At 39.0% G+C, this 27,159-nt stretch overlaps 1 protein-coding gene across 8 annotated transcripts; it reads left to right on the top strand.

Moving 5' to 3' along the window:
• Positions 1-623: 623 nt before the first annotated feature.
• On the top strand, positions 624-27,064 carry LOC126822918 (tripartite motif-containing protein 2). Of its 8 annotated transcripts, none has more exons than XM_050551837.2 (2): positions 624-738; positions 24,709-27,064. In XM_050551837.2, exon 2 carries the CDS (start codon positions 24,774-24,776, stop codon positions 25,884-25,886), a length of 1,113 nt encoding a protein of 370 aa, XP_050407794.1. In that variant the 5' UTR covers positions 624-738; positions 24,709-24,773; the 3' UTR covers positions 25,887-27,064. The 8 variants fall into 8 exon arrangements, with proteins under 8 accessions (XP_050407794.1, XP_050407797.1, XP_050407796.1 ...); XM_050551840.2 differs by lacking the exon at positions 624-738 and adding an exon at positions 14,247-14,330; XM_050551839.2 differs by lacking the exon at positions 624-738 and adding an exon at positions 14,397-14,549.
• Positions 27,065-27,159: the final 95 nt, after the last annotated feature.

Here is a 27,159-nt window from a genome sequence, read left to right as displayed (position 1 = left end):
GTCTCTGTTTTTCTGTTAACATTTCAAATATCTATTTAGTTTTGATGTATTAATTTACTTTTTCCTATGATTTTATGAATAAATAATAATCTTACAAAATTTTTTTTTGTTTCCTTCTTTTATCAAACTTTACAGGTCTAACAGAGCAAAGAGAGGGGTCCTGCATAGAAAGGTTGCTATGCTGGATATAAATTGGGGAAAAATACAACACAAGTTTTTGATGATGGTTATACACAAGTTTGTATGAAACCACACAAGTTTAAGAAATTTCAACACAAGTTTCAGAAATTTTAACACAAGTTTCAGAAATTTTAACACAAGTTTCAGAAATTTCAACACAAGTTTCAGAAATTTCAACACAAGTTTCAACACAAGTATTGTGTAGATTTCACACAAGTTTCAACACAAGTTTTGTGTTGTTTGATACATTTTAACACAAGTTTTGTGTTGTTTGATACATTTTAACACAAGTTTTGTGTTGTTTCAACATTTAACACAAGTTTTGTGTTGTTTTAACACAAGTTTTGTGTTGTTTTAACACAAGTTTGTGTTGTTAAATAGAGACACCTAACTTGTGTTGAATTTAACACAAGTTTGTGTTCTTTCAACACAAGTTTTTTTTCAGTGTATTAACTTAAATACAAGGAACATACATGCGTTTCCATGGCACAGCACGTACACGACAACACCCGAGTTGATAAAATGTAGCAGACGACATTTTGCAGACGATCATTTGAGGTGTGTATGCATTTAAATACTATTAGACATAGTGCACCAGTCTGCGTTATAACCTTTGAGTAAGGTGTAAAACCTGAATTTTCTCTGGTGATCGAAATGAAATGAAATGGGGTTTATTAACGTCCCAATGTTCTGCTCCACCCTGGCTAATGAAGACTGGCATTCACCATGCAGTGCTCTCTGAGGGATATTTGACCTAGACAGCAACGCTATGATATATGAGAGAGAGAAATGAGGTTTAACCTCCACTCGACAAAAAACAGGTCATTTCAGGAATAAAAGTTCAATTTTGTTTCAAGAATTCGCTTGCGCTTAGCGGTTTTTATCAATGGGAGGAAACCGGGGGACCCGAAGAAAACCAACGAGGTTGGACAGCTGTGGTATATACATGGCGAGAAACAATTTCTGATCCCTTGTGAGATTTTCTGACTATATAAAGGCCAGGGACCGACATAACAAGTGCGTAAATCTCCTTAGAAAAAGAATTCAAATGACATTGCATTTATCACATTTATCTCTCAACTATCGTATTTTAATTTTTTTTTTTTTTATATGAAATAAATTAAAAAACGGTTTAAAGTTCTATTTCCCCACACGCCATATAATTTCGACTGCCAAGGGTTCCTTTACGTGCACGCCAATATATGTAGATAGGACCTCGGTTTTTCGTCCTACTCCAACGACTAGACAGCTGCCCTTGTCAGGCCCTCCGGCCTGTACCACTGACAAGGGGAAACCACGCCGGGAAATCTTGGTGAACTTTCTCGTCAAACCCGCAACGTCCAGGCTAGAGAGCCAAGGGGGTAACTGAGTCACGGCGGCTCCCGACACATTTCAGATTAGTTCGGATGGGACGAGAAACCAAGGTCCCGTGTATGCACTGGCGTGCACGTAAAAGAACGCTTTACAGTTGGAATTCAATATAAGAGTATGCCGTAGCGTCGCTGTCAGGGAAATATTTCCCTCATAACACACTGTATGGCGTATGTCCGTCTTCATTATTCCAGTCGGTGCAGAACAGTACGACGTTAAACCCCATTTCATTTCATTTAATTTCATTATATACCCGCTCAATACATTTACCCATTCCCCTATTTTGTCCCCTCCGACGAATTAAAAGTTTTGAGGACAGTTTAATGACGTTAAACCCCATTTCATGAATTTCATTTAAAATCTGTCTCCAATTGTGTACAAAATATAATATTTATATGCTGTATTGGGCTGCTTTATCAATCAAATGTCTGCGGGGTAGTTTTTATGACTTCATTGAACATAAAATAAAATAACACACGGTGATAAAAGCATTTATAAAATATATTTATTGTCAAATAAAGCTGACACTAACTGTCAAATTAACAAAGAGACAGTGACGTTTTCGTAAAGAGGGGTTATAATTTTCAAGATGTAATGTGGCTTTGACTATAAATCTTCCCGCGTGAAAGGGGTTTAACAGTTTAACGTTTTACCTTTCTGCACCGGGATGTTAAAAAGAAAGACAAGCTGGGTATTAAAGATGAGCATGTGACACAAATTTTGCACGGACAGCGGCTCTACGGCCTTCTCTTGTATCGAATTCCAACTGTCAAGGGCTTTCTTACATGCACACTAATGTGTACATGGGGCATCGGTTTTGCGTTCCATCCGAACGACTATACGTTGGCCCTTTGCCAGGCCCTCCATCCTGCACCAATTTCTCTTTGAATACTGACGCCAATGTGAAAATGGAAATCCCCTTTTTCGTTCCATCCGAACAACTTTGCCACTCTCCTCCTGCACCACTGACAAGGGGACGTCGCTCTCCTGCACCACTGACAAGAGAAAACAAGGATGGATAATCCGAAGGAACACTCTCGGACTACACCGATTATTACTTAACATCCTGTATTAATGTTTAAATTATAACTTTTATCAGAAGGATTTGACGATGGTTAAACAATCAGATTAACTTTTAACTGTGTCCAAATTAAATCGAAGATTGGAAGATATAATGTCCCTTTAAGATATAAGTAAAGGTTTAAGAAGTAAAACAAATCTTTAGGATTCATAATATATGGTATATTGAAATAAAACCGGCCGTATTCGACACATCCGTCTATATGGAGTAGGGATATGAACATTTATGGTTTCTTGTTATAAAATGACGTAAGCAAATCAACTTTGATTGGCCTTTGCTATTTATTTGCATTAAATTGTAAAACCATATTTATATATCCCACCCCATCTTGCCATTTTTCCTGTGTGTATTGATGTATCCCATCATGTCAGTTTTACATTGTATTGATTCATACCATCATGCCAGTTGTATTGATTCATACCACCATGCCAGTTGTATTGATTCATACCATCATGCCAGCTGTAGTGATTCATACCATCATGCCAGTTTTACATTGTATTTTTTAAATATCACAGTTGTCTGCATCCTTTAAAACACAGTTACAGTTTTATGTACATGTAATTTCTTTTCTCGAATCAGTGTCGTTAAATCTGCTAATATTGACGTGTCACATGTTGCCGACATTTTGTATACTCAGGGAGTCATGTGAAAATAGATATAGGTCATAAATTCTATCGCGTCCACATTCCAAATAATTATTGGCGGGGGGGGGGGGGCGGGGGTATTTATGTGTATACAAGTTAAATCTGAAAACCGCCGACATTTTGACATGTCTCATATTGCGGACATTTTGTATACCCATAGTCCCAAGTGACAATAGATGTATGCGTCATTCCAAATAATTAATGCCGGGAGTGGAGGTCTGTATGTGTATAATTGATCTATTATAATTATAATTGATTTAATATCGGTATGGTTTTACATTATTTATTGGACTGTAAATGGCGGCTATGCTTCAATGAGCTTCTTTATGTAAATCAAACGATTGATATAAGATACAATTTCAATTGACATTTTCTTCTCCTAGATCAACTAGATATCACGACAACTTCATTAAAAATGAACTAGATATCACTTTATTAAAAATAAATCAAACAAGAATTGTAATCTACCCTCAAGGGGATTACATGTCGACTAGATATCATTTGAAATTCATTTAAAAATATCAAGAAGGAGTTGGGATCTATCGTCAATGGGAATACTGATCCCAATTTCACTCTCAAATTACTGACCAGGGAATGTTTATTTATCAAATTACTGCCCAGCTTACATGAATGAAACGCACTTCCTGTTTTTTTTTTGTCAAGACAGTGAATTTTAGCACCTTGTTTTAAGTGAAATTTTCATATAGCCTACATTTTACACATTTTTTTATTACTCCTTAATATTTAAATAACTTAATTAAAATTAACATGTCCATAAAATCATGTATGATGTACTGGACGTTAAATGTGTAACAAACAACAAACTGGTATCTTTTATCATGGACCTCCTCACGACCCTTGAGGAATAAATTCAGACTCTTAACTGTCTAAACTGACAATGCTTTATCCGTTAAGTAGACTTCTGTGTAATTAAAGAGTAACATATTTGTCATCAATCTAACGTGAGACTTTTATCATGCCTTAATTAACTAGTACTAAATGGACCGGAAATAGTATGACGTCAACGTCGCCATCTTGGAACAATAAGTCCGGCAACCTATGTGCCATTCTGCACACAGAGATCCATCTCCTTAATTCTTTGAAAATAAATCCTGAGTGGTCGCCACATCCAAAAATTAGTATACTGTTTTGTAATGCGTTTCTACTCCGTTTCACATCTGTCATACACACAAAGAACAAATAAACTTTTTCAATTTTATTAAAATATGGAAGCAGAATTATTACTCAAACAAAATTCTCGAAGTACACTTAGTGTTTTCGACTAAAACCATTTGATTAGGACTTAAAATGTCGGTCAACTAGCTTAGTGTCTGTTCTGAAGAGGAGTTAACTGTAGACAGACAGCCTAAGTTTAGTAAATTTACCAAAGCAAAAGCATGCTAAATTTCATGTTGATCGTATTTGGTGGAACATTAGACTTGTTTAATGTCGTGTATAATCACTGATACGATCTCAACGTGAAAATATCACACATGAAATAAAATCGGGTAACCCAGATAAACGAATACACTTTTTAAAGGAGCTAAATTTCTAATATTTGGGACTTAGAAATTGACACAAATGGGTCGCAATGTAAATAGTAATGTAATATGAATGTATATAAACTGATTTACATTCAATCGTTTCTGTTTTGACTCTAATTTCTAATCAGTTATGTTCGGCGAAATACGCGAGAAGTTTCAATCGAATGTCAATCTCTAGCGTCTGGTTATTCCAGTCTACACCGATAGTATTTATTGCGCATGCTCTCCAGATAAGAATATGAGGTCACGACTTGAGGAATATGTCTAACCTTGTTCTTCGAGTCCCTTGTTACAAATGGCGCTGAAATGTATTATGGTACACGATTCGTGTACCAATGGTAAAATGTTTATTTTGTGTTAAATATTGGATTTTAGAAACCCATCTTTGCCCGGTAAGATCGCAACGTCAATGTTGATTTAAATTGACAAATAATTCGTGTTTTCAATGTGGAAGACTTTGGATGATAATGAGTAAGAGATTTAGCTAATTGAAAGTGGAATAGTTCAGATAGTATTGTACCTATGTCATTAACGTTCCACATTCCCATATTATGTGGATCTACAATGTGGATGTTAGACAACTACACACCAATTGTAGGTACATCGGGCAAACAGTGTTAACATAAGTAAGATTCGTAAAGAGAATGTCAAATTATCTTTTGCCTGAACGAAATGCTACGGTTTATAGTGAAGTTGTCAAACATCCATATTTGAAATGTGAATGATATATGTACAATACTTTTTGATTTATTCCACTTTAAATAGTGAACTCAGTGTTTTGTTTTTCTGGTCCAGTCGATATATACTGTGATACGTATTACAAAAACTTTATAGTATGCACTTAATAAATTGTTGTTTAGATCAAATTAGAGACTGTAATTCAATAGTTCACTTTATCATATAATACAATGGATACATGATCTTTCTAATAGCATAGTAGGATGAAGTGAAGCGGAATTATATTGTTTGACCCATCTTCAAAACACCGAAAAGCTTGTTTTTGAGTTAAAGTGCAATAAACCAAAGTCGTATATAGATAAAGTTTCGACAACTGTTACGGTCAAGCCAGAAATTTGTCGCAGCTGGCTGTCCATACATACAGGATGGATAGATATGTCATAGATTTCCGCGAAAAAGAGTCTATATGAGATAAAACATACTGGGGTTTTTAACGAAAACTAAAGCTGAACATACTATACTATTCAAAAAAAGTAGGGGATATTTGATTTTTAAGTGTTATTAAAGTCACCTAATGAAACTGACGAAGAAACAAATGACAAAATGAAATGAAGTTCACATTCATCGATTTATTCCAAATGATCGTTAGACTAAGTAAGGCACAGACTGACCATTATAAGGGTAAAATGATACCCGGGGTCAAACAGCAAAGTTACCACAGCATCACAACCAAGTTTGTAACGGGTAAATCCTCCTCTGTTTGCCAAACAAGCATTGATCCGACGTGGCATACTCCTAATGAGACGTCTAAGGTCATTTTGGTCCAGATTGTCCCATTCCTGTTGCAACGCAGCAGCAAGTTCTTGGACATTGGCAGGAAGTTGTTGACGTTGACTTAACCTCTGTCCAAGCATGTCCCAGACATGTTCGATGGGGGAGAGGTCGGGACTCAGTGCTGGCCAAGGTAATGTGGTGATGTTCTGTTGTTGGAGGTAACCTGTAACGATCCTGGCCCTGTGACATCTTGCGTTGTCATCCTGGAAGATGAAACGGCGGCCATGACGTCGTGCGAACGGCACAACATGGACTGCCAAGATGTTGTCCCGGTAGTACTGGCCTGTAACACGCCCTGCAACAACATGTAAAGCCGTTCTTCCAGCAACAGTGATGCCTCCCCACACCATAACAGAACCACCCCCAAATCGATCATGTCTGATGACGCCACACCCTCCTACGTCTGTCCAAAAAATCAACAGTGAACCTTGACTCATCTGAAAACATCACATTGCTCCAGCGTCGATTATCCCAGTGTTGACGATCCCTACACCAACGACGTCTTGCCTGAATGTGATGATCTCTCAAACAAGGGATCACGCGAGGACGTCGGGCGCGAAGGTGACCCCTATGCAGTCGATTCCGAATCGTCTGGCCACTCACTCTCACACCAGTGTCTGTTTGAAGACGAGCGCTGATCTGATTTGCTGTGATGACACGATTTCTCAAGGCCAAGGTACGGATAAATCGATCCTGGGCTTGAGTTGTCGCCCTTGGTCGACCTGAGCGTGGTCTGTCCTGTACAGATTGTGTATCACGGTATCTGGACCATAGCCTGCTTATGACAGACTGAGAAACATTCATCGTCCGCGCCACAACCGCCTGTGTTGTGCCGATCTGTAGCATGCCAAGGGCACGTAACCTTTCATTTTGGGTAAGCCGACGCATATCAAAATTTGTTTTCTGGTCACTAAAACAATTAAACTGATGTTTCCACCCTGGAATTCAATGCCACAATGACTGTAACATTCAAAGCGCTGATCTGATTTGCTGTGATGACACGATTTCTCAAGGCCAAGGTACGGATAAATCGATCCTGGGCTTGAGTTGTCGCCCTTGGTCGACCTGAGCGTGGTCTGTCCTGTACAGATTGTGTATCACGGTATCTGGACCATAGCCTGCTTATGACAGACTGAGAAACATTCATCGTCCGCGCCACAACCGCCTGTGTTGTGCCGATCTGTAGCATGCCAAGGGCACGTAACCTTTCATTTTGGGTAAGCCGACGCATATCAAAATTTGTTTTCTGGTCACTAAAACAATTAAACTGATGTTTCCACCCTGGAATTCAATGCCACAATGACTGTAACATTCAAAGTCAGAGTCGTGCAAATCTTGGGTTGGACCCCATGATGATCCCAAGCATCACCTGCATTCCATGCGGTAGCTATTGGTGCGTTTGGGCGTCACATGTAACTGGAAATGTTTCTTCTGTTAGGTTCTATAGTGACTTTTGTCGTAGTCATTTGCATATTTTAGTATTATGCCCCCAAAATCAAATATCCCCTACTTTTTTTGAATAGTATATTATTATACAACAAAAGGCGCACATTATTGTTATATAGCCTAATTCATAAGAAAATAAAATAAAAGATAAAAGAGATATAAGCGCTATCAAACGCGTTTAAAAATCAGATTTTTCATGCAGACGGTTAAATTGAAAAAAAAAAATTAAAATCGCCTCGAGCATATTTCATACAACCCAACATTTATCAGCATTTTGTTCAATCTATAAAAGCATAAATTCTTACAAAATGTTTTGTTTAGTCAAATGAAACAAGAAAATTGATAAATATGCGGTGCGGGGGGGGGGGGGGCTATTCATCTGCACAAATCTAAATAGACTAAATGGAACAATTGAACAAGTCCACCTTGATGTTGACAAATACGTAAGACTATATGAAAGGTTCTATATTTGCAACATAGATAATTAATATCTACATTCAAGTAAAACCAACTGCATCTATTCATTTATGTCTTACGCCAACCTGAATAAACTATATGATTTATTGTCATTAAAACATCCATGGGTGGTTAACTGTGTGTACCTAGAATTTTCAAAACAAACTGCATCCAGATGTTTAAAACGCGTTAACAATATATTCATTTAAAAGAAACGTATCATAAATTAAATTCATGTGTGTAAACATGGTTTTCAGATTATATCCGAACTACAGGGTACATCATGGTTTAGATATCCTCGACCCCCGGTCTGTCCCTAGTAGCATCAAGGCCTATAGTTACCACGGGTTTATTTCTGTCTGTTATTCATTTCACGACATTTGTGATTGTCACAGTAGTAGGCTACAGTTTTTCACAAGCAAGAGACGAACCGAGGGTTCTCGAACTTGATCTCGTGAGGGGTTCCCACTCTATTGGGGGTCCGGTGGGGTTCTCTCCCCGGTTTTTTAAAACTGATCGTAAAAATATTTTCTGTAATGTTTCCTGATGATTTTAGCTTACGCAAAATTTGAAGTGTGACAATCCTATCTGAAATTAAGATTTTAACCCAATATTAAATTCAGTAACCCTAAAAACCTTATTACAAGCAATATCGTTTCATATTTACACCATCTGGACCATTCATAATTAGGGTTTTGCAATAAACGACATCTTGACGTCATTTGGCAAACTATCGCCCTTTATGTCACGTCATTCAACAGATGACTCACTGTCGTCGTGACATGTCGCACTTTATCCGTTTGCTTCTTTGTATTCAGTTTTTTTTTTAGTAGTAGGCTGTCTGGCTTTTTATACAGTTCACCGATATGGTTACCTTTATAGGTAATTGTTTTCTCTTCAACATGCTGACATTCATATTTCATGTGGCATTTAGCAGATCATGACTTATACTAGTATTATACAATGTTTTTGGGATATATCCATCCTTGTTGTTAGTTTTCATTTCTGAGTGAAGTCTGTATCGCTACAGGCCCGGACTGTACAGCACAGTGGACGCTGACGGCTAACTCCCGGATCCATTCGCTTAATCTGATATGTTTGTTTGTGATTTCTTCGTATTGCATATTTGTTTGTGTAATTGTGTGTGGTGCAGCCGCCCTGCACTTGCTATGGAGAGAGAGAGAGAGCGAGAGAGAGAGAGAGAGAGAGAGAGAGAGAGGGGTGCCATTTGATTTAAAGCGCAGGCGTTAGCCCACTCGATACCCTGTCTCCATTGTTTTTTCTGCATGACAATGCTGTCTAATATTGAAACAAACAAAACGACATACCGAAATACTGAATTTGTTTTTTTCCTGGATGACTATGATATGTAAAATTAAAACGTACTAAACGACATACATGTACGAAGTTTGTTTTTCTGGATGACTATGCTGTTAATGAATTGAAGCGCACTAAACTTCAAACTGAATTGATATGGTATGTAATATTAACACGCACAAGACGGTATACTAAGTTTGTTTTCTTTGGATGACTTATGGTGTTTAAGAATGAGGTACAAGAATAAAACTAAATTTGTAAAACTGAAACGCACAAGACGAGATTTTAAATTTGTTTTTCTGGATGACTAAGCTGACCTGTATTTACCGGTTTATTTAACCATTGTCACATCTTTCTGATAAAGGTTATAGTTGTAAACACGTGTCCCTTAATAAGGAAATTGATACCGGATGTCAAGTGGTCCTACTTGTTCCTGTCAAAACAAGCGTTCCCTTTTAGTCCTATTTTGGTTTTCTTAGGGTTCGATTCCGGTATTCGCCTAGACAAATTGCTCGTAATTTATTTAGCCTGGTTTCCTCTAGTCGTTCGTCAAATGGGGCAAACAACCGTTGTCCCATGTACACATTGCAGAACATTTTGCCCCCGCAGCCTCTAATGGTTCAGATGCGACGAAACAGGGGAATGGGTATATAATGAAATGTAATGAAATAACGTTCTAGTCATCTGCTCATACTGATCTAATGAAGACGGACACGCCATACAGTGTGCTATGATGTAAGTTTTACCCAGACCGCGGAGCTACGGCCTACTCTTATATCGTATTCCAGCTGTCAAGGGTTCATTTACGGGTCCGCCAATGTTTACACGGGGCCTCGGTTTTCGTCCCATCCGAACGACTATACAGTGTGCTATGATGTAAGTTTTACCCAGACCGCGGAGCTACGGCCTACTCTTATATCGTATTCCAGCTGGCAAGGGTTTATTTACGGGTCCGCCAATGTTTACACGGGGCTTCGGTTTTCGTCCCATCCGAACGACTATACGTTGTCCATTTTCAGGCCCTCGGCGCTTTAGCACTGACAAGGGGAAACCGCGCCGGAAAATCCCTATGAACGATCTCGGCTAACGCAGGGATCGAACACGGGACCACTAGGCTAGTCAGGCAACGTCCTACTCATTGAGCCACCCTGGCCTCCGATCGGATATATACTATTCAAAAAAAGTAGGGGATATTTGATTTTTAAGTGTAATTAAAGTCACCTAATGAAACTGACGAAGAAACAAATGACAAAATGAAATGAAGTTCACATTCATCGATTTATTCCAAATGATCGTTAGACTAAGTAAGGCACAGACTGACCATTATAGGGGTAAAATGATACCCGGGGTCAAACAGCAAAGTTACCACAGCATCACAACCAAGTCAGTAACGGGTAAATCCTCCTCTGTTTGCCAAACAAGCATTGATCCGACGTGGCATACTCCTAATGAGACGTCTAAGGTCATTTTGGTCCAGATTGTCCCATTCCTGTTGCAACGCAGCAGCAAGTTCTTGGACATTGGCAGGACGTTGTTGACGTTGACGTAACCTCTGTCCAAGCATGTCCCAGACATGCTCGATGGGGGAGAGGTCGGGACTCAGTGCTGGCCAAGGTAATGTGGTGATGTTCTGATGTTGGAGGTAACCTGTAACGATCCTGGCCCTGTGACATCTTGCGTTGTCATCCTGGAAGATGAAACGGCGGCCATGACGTCGTGCGAACGGCACAACATGGACTGCCAAGATGTTGTCCCGGTAGTACTGGCCTGTAACACGCCCTGCAACAACATGTAAAGCCGTTCTTCCAGTAACAGTGATGCCTCCCTACACCATAACAGAACCACCCCCAAATCGATCATGTCTGATGACGTTAACGTCTTGGAAGCGCTCGTTTCGACGACGCCACACCCTCCTACGTCTGTCCAAAAAATCAACAGTGAACCTTGACTCATCTGAAAACATCACATTGCTCCAGCGTCGATTATCCCAGTGTTGACGATCCCTACACCAACGACGTCTTGCCTGAATGTGATGATCTCTCAAACAAGGGATCACGCGAGGACGTCGGGCGCGAAGGTGACCCCTATGCAGTCGATTCCGAATCGTCTGGCCACTCACTCTCACACCAGTGTCTGTTTGAAGACGAGTGCTGATCTGATTTGCTGTGATGACACGATTTCTCAAGGCCAAGGTACGGATAAATCGATCCTGGGCTTGAGTTGTCGCCCTTGGTCGACCTGAGCGTGGTCTGTCCTGTACAGATTGTGTATCACGGTATCTGGACCATAGCCTGCTTATGACAGACTGAGAAACATTCATCGTCCGCGCCACAACCGCCTGTGTTGTGCCGATCTGTAGCATGCCAAGGGCACGTAACCTTTCATTTTGGGTAAGCCGACGCATATCAAAATTTGTTTTCTGGTCACTAAAACAATTAAACTGATGTTTCCACCCTGGAATTCAATGCCACAATGACTGTAACATTCAAAGTCAGAGTCGTGCAAATCTTGGGTTGGACCCCCATGATGATCCCAAGCATCACCTGCATTCCATGCGGTAGCTATTGGTGCGTTTGGGCGTCACATGTAACTGGAAATGTTTCTTCTGTTAGGTTCTATAGTGACTTTTTTCGTAGTCATTTGCATATTTTAGTATTATGCCCCCAAAATCAAATATCCCCTACTTTTTTTGAATAGTATAAATTGGTCTTAAGTGTTTATAATAATTACACTCAAGAATTAAAAAAAGCCGGATTAAAATTAGCAAAATTATTGCTTAAGCGGAGGAAACACTAGCCGAATCAATCGTTCGGTCGAATCAATCGCCGCCGAAATTCTCCTAGTGTGTCCAGAGTCCCAATGCCGATTTTGTATCCCCCGAATAATTCGCTCAATATGTTTGATATATTCGGTCGAATGTTCATTCGCCGCGTTTATTTTACCCTAGTGTGTCTCTTTCGCCGAAAAGATCGCCCGATTGTAGAATTCATTTAGGAGATAAACACTTCCTTTTTCGCATTTATAGTGGTGTTGTTGTCCAATAGACATGTCCTGAGATCATTAGGACCCAAGACAGGTTAGCGTCGCGGGTTCTAATGTAAAAGGGGGGTTGGGTTGCTGAATGGTTAGCACGTGCGCGCTGTACCATAAAGTCTGTCATTGAGTCAACTGGCGTGGTTTCGAATCCCCGGTTGTACGTGGCAAGGAGTAGGGTCGCCTGTCCAACCTCGTGGGTTTTCTCCGGGTCCCCCGGTTTCCTCCCACTGCTAAAGACCCCTAAGCGCAAGCGAATTATTGAAATAAAATTAAACCATGTGCTAGTCCCGAAATGACCTAGTTTGTGTCGAGTGGACGTTAAACCCCATCTCTCTCTCTCTCTCTCTCTCTCTCTCTCTCTCTTTCTCTCTCACTCATGTAAAATATCAGGACATGTCTATTGGACAATAACACCCCTCTAAATGCGAAACAGGAAGTGTTTATCGACATTGTAACAAGCTATTTTGGCATTTTAATAGACATTACTAAAACACTAAAACAGAGGGGTGTTATTGTCCAATCGACGCTGTCTAATTGACCAATCAAAACGCAAGATTTACCCTTAAGCATGTTACAATGGCCGATCACATATGCCGAGAAAGTCACGGCTTTATAACCGCCAACGTCTTCCTCGCCATTTCTCGAACGAGGTTATTAATGAAAAAACTTGTGTGTCTCGGCGACAGATCCAGGTTTTCGCCCAGTCATTCCTATTCTCTCCCCTCTTTCTACATCGACGTATACCGCGTAAAATTAAAAGAATTCCCACCACTACAGCTATTTTTTTTTTATTATTCTTGGTCGGTGCCATATTTAATCATGTGACGTAAAAGGTGATACAAACTTGTGATTCGGGCAGAAATTCACCCAGTGTGTCTGCCGCAGTAGGGCTACTTTTTGAAAAAGCCCATTTTCAAGATTGTTGACTTCCGACGATTTAGCTGCTGCGACGTATGCTTCGTTGCCTGACAGCCTATCATTTGCGATAAAATCACTCACACACCAAATTGAGCCATTTGAAGTTCCATTAAATCGGACAAACATTGTGATCTCTAGAAGGGCCAAAACCTTTGTACAATTCACAAAGGACCAGGGCCCTGTTTCACGAAATTTTAACTCAAGATAAAATCCGAATTTTAGTAGATACTTCAATTTTGATTAGCTAAGCACTAAAATCAACCGAATATTATCCAATCAAATTACTAAAATTTGGATTTTATCTTAGTTAAAATTTCGTGAAATAGGCCCCAGAACCCATGCAGTTGTGGAGCATGGCAGAGGGACTGGTAAGGGACAAAGTATAGTCGTTCGGATGAGACAAAAAGACGGGGTCCCGTGTACACATTGACGTGCACGTAAACCAACGCTTGGCAGTTGGAATTCGATATAAGAGTAGATCGTAGCGCCGCTGTCCGGAAAAATATCCCACATAGCACACTGTATATGGCGCATGTTTGTTATCAATTGCTCAGTCGGAGCCGAACTGTAGGACGTTAAACCCCATTTCATATCCTTCATTTGTAATTATATAGCGCTGGACATTAACTGTGTCATGTAGAACTGGGCACAGCCTGTAAACGCGACGTATGAACGCCATCCTTTATTAAATTAAGTTAACGAATATCAGGTGATGTAGATAGACATGCTGGATTACAGAGAGACAGAACGAAGCAGTGATAATAAAGTTAATTAATACCAACACACGAGGACGTGACTACCAATAATACCTGGCTCAGAAGGAAGGTAAAACTCGGTCATATATATATAACTAGGTTCTACGATTTTATACCGATATTAATCTCAGGCAGGTAAAACTCGAGCAAATATAGGAATAGATGCTAAGATTTAACGATCAGTCAGAATGAAAGGTGTTAAAAGTGGCCAAATTGCATACGTGTGACGGGGTGAAAGATTTCAAAGGTGTACTAATAATACTAGTCAAATTACACACCTGGCTGAAAGGTATTAAAGGTGTTTTTAAGGTGTACAACTGGTCAAATAACATACCTATTTGTATCGACGTTGTTATCAGGTGATCACGACAGGTAAATGTCTATTCTTTCTCGTATTATAAAGTTTCACTGAACAAGATTCTGATGAATCTCAATCAGTCGATGTCAGTTGGACAGCTGTTTAGACGTTCGGATAGGACGAAAAACTGAGGTCCCGTGAACATATTGACGTGCACATTAAAGATCCCTTGGCAGTGGGAATTCAATATAAGAGTAGGTCGTAGTGCCGCTGTCCGGGTAACATTTCCCTCATAGCACACGGTATGGCGTATGCCCGTCTTCATTAGCCCAGTCGGCGCAGAACAGTAGGACGTAAGACCCCATTTCATTTCATTACACCACTGACCATGGAAAAATCATGGAAAACTTTCCAGACCAATGACAGTTAATATTTAATATGGCGAATACATGTCCGGGCTTATCAACAATTACGATCGAGTTTCATCAAATTAATCAGCCACTTCCAGCTACATGTACACGTAGAAAGCTGATTATATTTGAACAGTACTCGAATGTTGTAATTAAGGTTGCCATCCGGAATCAAGTAGAATTAATATTTACGCCAATTAAAGATGCATTATGTAAGAATTAGATAAGGCACTGGCCGTTCTTGCTTCACTAGTTCAAAAATAGATTATATGAAATGGCTATAACATTTGAGGCCAAAATAAAAATCTGCAATAGGAAGATTTAGCTCTTACTCCTTACTGTACCGTTAACTATAATCCGGTGTTTAGGCAAAATCAATTTAATTTTTTGATAAAAAAAAATATTCAACTTGAGTTTCATTTAGAATTTCAAGACTTAAATATATAGAACTATTTTGAGGAGAAGACCAATCACGTATTTTTGGTTAATAAATATATAATTTTTTCCGGGATATATGCGGTATTCCCGAAGAATAAATTTTTAATTGGCTAGGCATTATCTATAATAGACAAAGAGGTGTCATGGATTTAAAGGGACTAACCCTCTAACTCAATATTATCCATAATATTTAAAATCAAAAACACGAATTAGTATTAAATGTTGGTCTATTTCAATCAATATTTATGTCGTTATCTTAGGATGAAACATGGGATTCTAATATCGAACAGTTAAGACACAGTGACATTATAAATCGGTACGCGACTCTATGGTTTCGAGTGCCATTTGTAATTTACCAAGAAAAACATACCCCACAAGACAATGGGGAAATAATTAAAAATGGCTGATTCACAAACGACAAACTATTTTTTTTTTTATTTTTTTTTTTTAAAACGTGTAGGATAGATTAGGCAGGTGAAAACGATTGTCGTTCAATTTAGGCTGTTCACGTATTTCAACGAACATAATTGGTGAGAAATTGCAGTACATGAATACAATGGGGATAGGATTAGTAGTCTTATCCCTGTCCGTAACGTTGAGTCAACTGACGTGGTTTCGAATCCCCGTTTGTACGTGACAAGGGGTAGGGTCGCCTGTAGGGTATGGTCGTGGGTTTTCTCCGGGTCCTTCGGTTTCCTCCCACTGCTAAAGACCCCTACGCGCAAGCGAATTATTGAAATAAAATTAAACCATATGTTAGTCCCGAAATGACCTAGTTTGTGTCGAGTGGACGTTAAACCCCATTTCTCTCTCTGTCCATACCGTTAGCCATTATCGGCTTGTCTGTAATTACCCTGTTAACTATTATCGGGTTATCTGCAGGTGTTGGCTATTTTGTTCAATCCGGTGTACCATGAAATTGACTTGATAAAAAGGTGTCACAACAATGTCAAGATAACTAAAGACTTTAGATAAAACACCCGATTTAATCCTTATAAACCAAGATCTGTATAAAACCCCGCTTTAAATCTTATAAAGAACCGTTCACAAGGAGGTCTCGGGTACGTTCGCTCCCGGTGTTGACAGAAGAAGCGCTCGATGTTGTTGTTCTTAGTTTTTAACGTCCGCTTCCACCGAGGGGGATATCGCAGACACGTTGTCTTATTCTTTATTATCTTAGCGCACGCGCAGAGGTCTTTCCTGGGGGAGGAAACCGGAGTACACGGAGTAAACCCACGAGGTTGAGCAGGTGCCCCTATCTCCAAGCCATATACACTCACACACTACTCGTTATTTGATATGCTCTGATACTTGAAGGGTTGTATGTACATGCGAAGGATTACATAACTTTTGTTGACTATAGGTGGTCAATCCACGGTCAAAACACTCGTGATTGGTCAACTGTTGACTGGTATTGTCCGATATCTTTTTGTTTACTAGCCATCCACTCGTTGTGTCTGGCCACCGGGAAACCCAATATATAGTGGTCAGTTATCACTGAAGACGGGGCCTGAACGTGACTCTCTGCTATAAGAAACGTTTAAAGTTTATATGAAAGGACTATATTATGTGACAACTAGAGGTAGTGTCTCCTTTATTTTGAAACAATAGTTCATTGATAATTTTGATATCTGGTGATAACACGTTTTGTAAAATGTTTAAAACTATTTTAACTTACTTTATATTTAAGTCATGGGCCTTATAATGTATTATCAGGTCCATGATTAAGGTAAGCTCGTCCGCACGGCATCGAACACCTGCGCGATGGCAGCTCCTTCGCCCGGGCTAAAACTAAAATGTTTTAACTTCAAAATTACACGATGCTCGATCCATGTGGACGCCTACGCTTTGGTTAAATTCATTTCATCTAAAAGTTCTTTGATTGTTTGTAATTTGTATTTCATTTGGATTTGATATCTTGGCTATTGTGTGTGATGTGTTCGTCCTGCAGGTATTATTAGCTGATTACATTGGTAGGTAGTTTCTGGCTGTTTGTGTAGTCGCTGTGGAAATAATGGAATTGCATCGCAGAGGAACAAGGCGGGATTATCTACTATCAAAGGAAATGAAATAAGGTTTGGAGTTACGGTAGCTGCTGGCTCGCTAGCCTGGAGGTCTCCGGTTTTCTCCGGGTGTTGGCCGAGAAAGTTTACCGGGATTTTCCGGCGTGGTTCCAACTGGTGCAGGACGTAGGGCCCGACACGGACAGCTGTCTAGTCGTTGGGGTGGGACGAAAATCCGAGATCCCGTTTACACTTGGCAGTCGCAATTCGATATAATAGTAGGCCATCTGTCCTGGCACAATTTCCCTCATAGAACACTGTATGGCGTATGCCTGTTTCCATTAGCGCAGTCGGAGCAGAACAGTGTTAAACCCCAATTCATTTCAAATCTTTCCCTATAAATGGTGCCCATGTTATGTGGAATAAGCTACAAAGAACAATTAGAGGAAGTTCAACTTTTGTTAAATTTAAATCGGAATTAAAAACACACTTGTTTAAATATTATTACAAGCGGTGATGTGACATTTGTTAAGCTCTTAGAAATATCACCGGATATAATGAAGCGCTAGAGAAGATGAATAATAATAATAATGTCCTGCTTTTTTTAAAGTTTGTAATGAAGAAGCATTGGGTAAGATATACAGTGTTGACAGTCCTTGCTATAATAATTTAAAAGTAGGCAATGAAAAATAAATGTATTGAAATTTTCAGTCAGATTACTTTATTCGGGGCGAGGCTATGAGTGATTGAAGTGTTGACGATATAGTCTCGATTATCAAGTATCATTGCTACGATTATAATCACAGTCTCGATTATCCATTCTAACGTTCAATTATCAAATGGTGAGGATGTTCTAATCCATTTAGTATCACGACCACCCGGTGGTCTGAAGGATTGATTATGTAAATAAATGTCTAAAGAATAATTTATATAACACTTGAAGCTTGAAAAAAGAGCTCTTACCAATCTGATTAAATTACAAATCCTGTTTCGTTTCGTTTTTTTATAGTTCAAAATTTCGTTTTACTTGTCTTTACTACACTAAGTTTTGAAAGAGTTGTTATATAACCCGTTTTCTAGATGATGTGAGTGATTAGCGAATGAAACGGTCTGTTACGGCGAGTTTTTGGCGTGAGGTGCACGGAACTACTGTGGTTAACCCACTAGAAACATCAACGCTGATTGATTAATAGAACGACTGACGTCATAGGGCCAAAAGCCGCTCGCACGACCTCTGACGCGACCTTGCACTACAACCGGTAGAGGCGATCGAAGGTATAAACAAAAAAAACGAAATGAAATATAGATCTGTATTTTACAGTTATAAAAAAAAAATATAAAGAAATAATCCATACAATCCACTTACTAGCAACTAGTGGATTCATTTTAATCCGTCACGAACCAAATCGACTAAAAATTTGACATTCAGATTAAATAAATTGATTAAATATTTGGTCCGTTATTAGGTTAAGCTGGGGTTTGAGTGGGAGACTGATTTAACACATGCTATCTATGCAAGTCAGGAGTTCTGTATAATCATCGGTTTCTATGATTACCACGGTTTCCTTTAATTCGCGCAAGCAAATTATATTAAAACTGTACTATTATGTTAGTCCCGAAATAACATGGTTTTTTTTTATCGAGCGAACTAGCGCTTTTTGATATCATAAGGTCTGACATTGACTCAAGTGCGTGGCAAGGAGTAGGAGCTCTCTCTCTCTCTCTCTCTCTTAATTTATACAGGTGGTAATAAATACACACATGTGAAGTATATGATATACTAGGACTTGCAAACTGTAAATGTTTTTTTCTACATTGGTTGTTGTTATATACACGCATGTTTATAATTGGCACCTGTATTATGAAAAAGGCAGAAGAGTAGGACGTTAAAGCCCATTTCATTTTTATGAAAAAGGTATGTTCACTGCTTGTTATTATTCTACAATATTCTGCACATGAGTGTATATATTAACACCTTTACAATTTAACCTTCATGTAGATTTCACAGTCTTATTAACCCCCCATTAGTTCACGGTTACATAATGACCAGATAAAGGACAATTCTGGTGCAGTTAGCCATTATAAAATATGTGATAGAACTGGTTAACTACATCCCAAATATAATTTTAACACAGAGATCATTGCTACGGGAGATGTGTAACAAGCACGTGAAGAAACGGGAAGTGACGCCAAACATGACAAACATGAGTTATCCTTCTATATAACTGATTGAATTAACGAGCGATAACAGACACGCGATCGAATTTCATTTCACTGATAATTCAGTTGAAGATGAAAAGTTATTATATGAGACGGTGAGAGGATATCTGACAATTCAAAAATAAAATTGGCTGTCAGTAGTAAAAGATAACGAACAAATTAGGAAAAGTCCGTGCATTACCATGTTTTTATTGAACAGAATGAATAAAAACGGGGGAAAGCACGGGATTTTTCTATTTTTCTCGTTTTCCCTTATCTAGTGACAGCCAATTCTATTTTTGAATTGTGAGATACCCTCTCATCGTCCCATTTCACAACTTTTCAACTTCAACGGAATTATCAGTAAAATGAAATTCGATCGTTTGTCTGTAATCGCTCGTTAATTCAATCAGTTATATAGAAGGATAACTCGTGTTTGTCATGTTTGGCGTCACTTCCCGTTTCTTCACGTGCTTGTTACATATCTCTCGTAGCAATGATCTTTGTGTTAAAATTATATTTGAATGTATTTAACCAGCTATATCAGATATGTAATAATGACTGACACCAATATTGTCCTTTAATAATCAGAGCGTATCGATGAGCAATCACTGAATGAAACTTGTTAAAGATACGGTCCCGTGTACAAATTGTGTGCTTTGATGGTATATTTGGATAATAAAAAAACATATTCAAGCTATACTATATATTAAATTCCTCACAGAATATTCTAATTGGAAGTAAGCCATGTTTAACAGGGAATAAATGCTTATAAAACAACTAATAATGTAAACACATGTATTATAATCATAGAATATGATTAAAACCGGTCATAAGAGTTATAAAAACAGAATTTCCATTTATTTTAAATGAAATAAAATGGGGTTTAACGTCCAACTGTTCTGCACCGACTGGGCTAATGTAGACAGGCATACGCCACACAGTGTGATATGAGGGAAATTTTGCCCGGACAGCGCCGGCGCTACGTAGTACTCTTATATAGAATTTCAACTGCCAAGGATCTTTTACGTGCACTCCAATGTGTCCTATCCGAACGACTAGACAGCTGTCTTGTCATGGCCTCCGTCCTGCACCACTAACAAGAGAAAACCACACTCGAACCCACGACCTCCAGACTAGCGAGCCAGCGTCTAACCCACTTAGCCCTGGCGGCTCCCATATTTCATATTAGTTCAGTTACTTCTATCCAACCTTACTACACGATTATCCAACCGACCCCGCTTCTTCGGGTCAAGTAACCGTAAACACGGGTATTTTTGTTCTTGGCCTTATAATTGGAGAGTGTAACATCGTGCACGATAATGATAATACTTACTCTATGTTAATCGCTATGGTTATATCATACAAAACATACGCGGTCAGTCTACAATTAGCTTCGTTTGACAGCAGACACGACGCTAGTTGACCGATATTTTAATCTATAACTAATTTGGCGACTTCAGTCGAAAACACAAAGTATATTTTCGCGAATAATGAGAACTATTTATTCTGCTTCCATTTAACTGTAATTGAAACTGTTTATTTAGTCTTTGTGTGTATGGAAGATGTAGAACGCGTAGCAAAATACTGCACTAATTCTTCAATATGGCGGCCATTTATACATCTGTTTTGAAATTAGATAGCTCTCTGAGGAATTACGTGAGCGATGCATAATTCAAGGGCTAATTCTGCCCATTGCTTGTCTTTTTTTAGACCCAAAATGTTACATAAATTTCTAATTCGACATGACAAGACTATAATGAACTCTCTAGGTAATCGGGGCTCTTCATTTTCACCGAATTTAAAAATGATTGGCATTTAATGATTTAATTAAAATATAGATAATCGAGACTTTGTTTATTATCGTAACAACGGTAGCAATGACAATCGAGACTCGGTCATTCTCTACACAGTCGTAATTTAGCTCAGAATGAAGTAATTTTCAACATATCACCTCTTTATAATATTTTTAACTTTTAGGTGAGAACAGTTAAATATTACATAATGTATCTTTAATGGCTATGGTTATTTATATCTCTGGCTTTATACACTGTCTTACGTCATTTGTAATTTTTAAATGGTGGACATTCAGGACAGAGATCTAATCTCGAAGTAACTAGATCTCTATATGATTGTGTTAATGACTATGGTTATACATATTACTGGTTTTATACACCGTCTTACATCATTTGTAATTCATGTCCTAGGGGTGTGTAGGAGTCTTAATCTATGTACATCGTATTAGTAAGCCTGTACACTGATCGTTATATCTAACACAATATAGATTTTCTCTGGTCGGATAAGCAAACATTATTATTGCCTTTTGTTATTTATTGTTTTGAATAATATAACGGATTAACCACGGAGACATTGTAACAAGACGAAGTAAAGTATTCTATATCTATTTTAGGAGTGGGGACTGAATAGTTTAACGCCTGAGGGTTGGGTGGCCAAAGGGTTTAACACGTTGGGGTTGGGTGGCCGAAGGGTTGAACACCTGGGGGGTTGGGTGGCCAAAGGGTTTAACACGTTGGGGGTTGGGTGGCCAAATGGTTTAACACGTGCACTTTAGATACTATAAGATCTGTCAATGAGTCAAGTGGCGTGGTTTCTATTCTCTGCTTGTGCGTGATAAGTAGCAGGGTGGCCTTTCTAACTAACGATTGAAATAAACCATTTGTTTGTCCCGAATTGACCAAGGTTGTGTCGAATGGGCGTTACCAGCCCCCCCCCCCCTCTCTCTATCTCTCTCTAAAGACTGTACGTGTTTTTTGGGGTTTTTTTATTTTAATAAATAACAATATTGCTACTTATAAAAACGATTCAATAGGCTGGATGTAATTGTGCTCTAACCTTCTGCGCCAGTGAGACTGATGAAGATACCTACTCATCATCGCATTTCAACTGCCAAAGGATCTTTTGCCTGCACGCCAATGTCCCCACATGCCGTTCCTTCAGGGGTGGATCCAGGAATTTTTGCAGGAGGGGGTTTGCCAGGTTCCTGATCCCGCATGGTCTCTATCGTCATTTTGGCGTAAATACATACACATTTAGCTTTTTAAACAGGACAATTCAACACCTCGTTTGACGTCAATTTTTATTATGAATTAATACAATGACATTGTGATTCAATTTCATGGATGGAAAGCATTAATTGTGATATCACATAATGTCTATATCATTATCTCGCGCTTTGAGTGTCCATCCTGTTCCACATCTGACGATAAAAGATAAAGCACACGGGCCGAGAAACTTTTCTCACAAAAAGTGTTGATTTACAAAAACATTTATGTAGCTGAGCAGGGCGTGTACAGTAAAGAAACATTAACGGTTGGTATAAGAGTGGGCCGTAGTGCAGTCGGTGCAGAATGTGGGACCTTTAACTCCTTTTCATTTTATTTTTCCCGTATAGTCGTTCGGATGGGACGATTAAACCTCGAGGTCCCGTGTACATATTGGCGTGCACGTAAAAGATCCCTTGGCAGATGGAATTCGATTTATAGAGTAGGCCGTAGTGCCGCTGCAAAATTGGAAATACCCGTCATCATTAGTCCAGTCGGAGCAGACGTTAAACCCCATTTCATTTCATTTAATTTTATTCCCGTATAGTCGTTCGGATGGGACGATTAAACCTCGAGGTCCCGTGTACATATTGGCGTGCACGTAAAAGATCCCTTGGCAGATGGAATTCGATTTATAGAGTAGGCCGTAGTGCCGCTGCAAAATTTGGGAATACCCGTCATCATTAGTCCAGTCGGAGCAGACGTTAAACCCCATTTCATTTCATTTAATTTTATTTCAAGGTGTTACAAATTGGTTGGTTAAACATACCTTATGCAAGAGTTAAATCTGTCTATTGCAGGTCTTTCTTTAGACCTGAAATGTTATATAAACTATTAATTAGACATTTATAAACATAGCAAGACCATAATCGACTCTGGGCACCATCTGGTGGGTTCGATTTTCATTAGATTTGAACCCGATCTCCTGTTCAACGTCCATTGATGAATAACCGTAATGTGACTGAAATTTTCAGCATATTTCCTTTACATTATCTATTTTTTAACTATTATAGCGGGAACTGTCAGCTCATTATCGATCTAACATAATGCAACTTTAATGTACTGTATAAATTAAATATATGCGTACGTGTTTCAATGCATGGGAATTGTCACTTAGTAAAATAGCGTTTTGTTCATTTATATGGCGAGCATCCTGTTTAGGTTGTATAATATGACTGTACAGCCGGAGTGGTCTAACCACGTGGGCCTTGTAAATCAATAGACCATTTATCTGTGCAAGTGTTATTATTTCAATCTCGCGCTTGTACGTGATATGAAATAAAGTGACCCTTTTGAACTCGTGGGTTTCTATGGGACTATTCCCCTGAGAGCAAGCTAATTATTAAAATAGTGGACGTTCTGACAGCGGGGTATTTGACAGTGGACGTTATGACAGTATAGTGTATGACAGTGAGCTATATAACAGTGGATATTATGACAGTGGGTGTTATGCAAATGGACGACGCCATGACAGTCGGATGTATGAAAGTTGGTGTTATGACAACGGGCGCCATGCAAGTGGGCGCTATGGCAGTGGGACGTAAAACAGTGGACGTTATGATGTAAGAACGTTCCGACAGTGGTCGCTATGACAGTAGGGGGTGGGGTGGGGTAGGACAGCGGGCGTTATGACAGTGGGGTGAATGACAGTGGGTGTTATGAAAGTGGTCGCTATATAGGTCAGTTAGGTGTATCACAGTGGGCGTTACGGCAATTGGTTTTATCATGGACCGTATATACACGGCCCTTGGTGTTATGACAGCGGGCGTTATAACAGTGGACGCTAGAGCAGTTCGTTGTATGACAGTGGGCGTTAGACAGTGAACTTTATAACAGCGGGTATTACCACACTGCTCCTGGTAGGCGTTACGACAGATTATGTTATTGCATTGGGCGTTATAACCGCGGACGTTATGCTTGAGCATTATGATAGCTGACGTTATGCTTCTGGCATAATAACTTGTCTCGGTAATCTTATGTTCATATATTCTATAGTCTCGATCATTTTTTTAATTGTTTCTTGTCTATTTATATTCAGGATAAAATGTAAGAAGCACCTACATACCAAATCAAGATACCGTTAAAGAAGTCTGCTGATTCAAAATGACCGCCACACGCACCGTCAGATTCGCAGACGACATCGACGAAATCTGTGAAATTAACGAAATAATTGAAATCCAGCCGAAATTTAGCGGTAGAATAACAATGGCAGAAAATGGCTCGGTGTCTAATCGTCCGTCTGCGTTTGAAGAAATCGTCCAGTTCACGGAACCGTCAGAACCTTTAGACGAAAATGAAATAGACACATCTCCCCGCCTGAGTGAAAACACCAGCGTTAAGTTCGACTACAACGAGGAGCATTCGAATGGGTTTAAAATCAACTTTGGCAAAAAGTTCGGAACGAAAGGCAGTGGTTACGGCCAGCTTCAGGATGCAACGGATGTAGTGTCGCTGTCTCACGGAAATATTCTAGTCTCCGATATGGTGAATAGCAAGTTGCAGGTGTTTAACGAGAGAGGGTCTCCGACAGTGGCTTACGTCCTCGATGAGTTGATAGAACCTCGTGGTATTATTACCACTTCCGAGGGTTACATCGCCGCAACGTCACGTAAAATAAAAGCCGTAACGATACTTTCGCCGGACGGACGACTCGTCGGAACGTTTGGACAGAATATTTTAAGCGGACCGAGTGGAATCGATGTGGATTGTAGGGGGAATTTCATCATATCGGACATAGTTACCAACCGAGTGTCGGTGGTGGACAAAAATGGAAACTTCATACAGCACGTGGGTAAGAATCAAAGCTTTAATCAACCACGTTACGTCACGGTTTCCAAAAATGGGGAGATAATTGTGAGTGATTCTGGAAATAACTGCTTGAAGATATTCGATTCAAATGGACTGTTCATTCGACAGATTGGTAAGTTTGGAAAGAACGATGGATGTCTGAAAGTGCCTTATGCGACAAGTACGGATAGTTTCGGGAATATTCTTGTGTCGGATCATTACAATGACAGGGTGTCTGTGTTTTCGTCCACTGGGAGATTCCTACGCCATATTGTGACGTCTGCTCATGGAATTAGCCACCCGGCAGGACTGGCTTTATCATCAGATATGGTTCTGTATGTCACTCACGGTGGACTCAAAGCCAATCAAGTAGCTGCATTTGAGTTAAATTTTGATGGACTACCTTGCAATGTGGTGGCTTACGTTTGATGGTGTTTTTTGTCTTATAACGATTTAAAGAAATGAGATTTTTTACTTCCTTTATTGCATAACATCTCTTTCTCGTGGATTATTACCTCTTTTCAACAAACGCTACTTTCATTTTCCGAACCTGTGTAAAACTAAAATGGTGTGCTCGTTTGTCCGCAAGAAACGCCTGACGTAGTGTACGACTCGAAAATTACTCGTGGACATTACCCTTTTTCAACATCTACTTTCATTTTCCGAAACTGTGTAAAACTAAAATGGTGTGCTCCCAGGAACGTCTGACGGAATTACAAACAAGTGACATGGAATCGAATCATACCACAGTTCAACCATTCCTTATAACCGAAGAAGAATCGTGACTCGAACAATTTAGCGGATTCAGTTGTGATGGCAGAAATAGCTTTTTAGTTACCCCATGCGGAGTCCCCGGAAATCTTCGTTTCTTTTTACTTGATTGTCACATTGAGATCGAAAGAAATCAATTCCAGAATGTTCAAAGCAAATCCATATATTATAGCGATTCCTGGTCAACGAGTGTCTGATTTGTAATTTGGTAATCTAAGGCCCATTTCCCATGTACGCGTTTCCGCGTGTTACATTTACCACAGGAGTTTGACCTTCTATCCATGCGCATATCATCATACCCAACTAGACAATATTATAATATATATATAAAAAAAGAACTCATATCACAAAAAATGTATCGACATTTGATGATATACCGTTCTTTATGCTAAATTGTCATCTTTAGTTGAAAATTGTAGCGTTTTTGTTTCAAAAATGCCCCTCAAAATTCTATTTCCAAGCAAGTTTGGAAATTGTAACCATGGGACATAACTCGTGTATTGCACGAAATCTGCTTGCTTCGAAATTGCATTTTGAGGGGCATTTTTGAAACAAAAACGCTACAATTTTCAACTAAAGATGACAATTTAGCATAAAGAACGTTATTTTCAACTAAAAATGGCATTAAATGTTGAACGAGGAATTATTAACTTATAGAATCCAATCGATAATTTTATTGTTTACCCAAATTAAGGATTGACTGTCATTTTAAACTAAATCTAAATCTATGCCTTGTGATATTATATAAAAATATAAAACTTCATATATATTATTAATACAGTATTACTATTTATATCAAAATAATGTATACACATAATCATATCATTTCACCAATTATAACCTTTTTATATACATTTAATTAAACGGTTAATTTTTGTTGTCGTTCTAGTTGTTTTTCTAGCATAATATAAACGTCGATACAAGCGACGTG

Source organism: Patella vulgata, chromosome 1, assembly GCF_932274485.2.
Source record: "Patella vulgata chromosome 1, xgPatVulg1.2, whole genome shotgun sequence".
NCBI lineage: Eukaryota > Metazoa > Mollusca > Gastropoda > Patellidae > Patella > Patella vulgata.
This window is presented reverse-complemented; position numbering and strand designations above follow the sequence as displayed.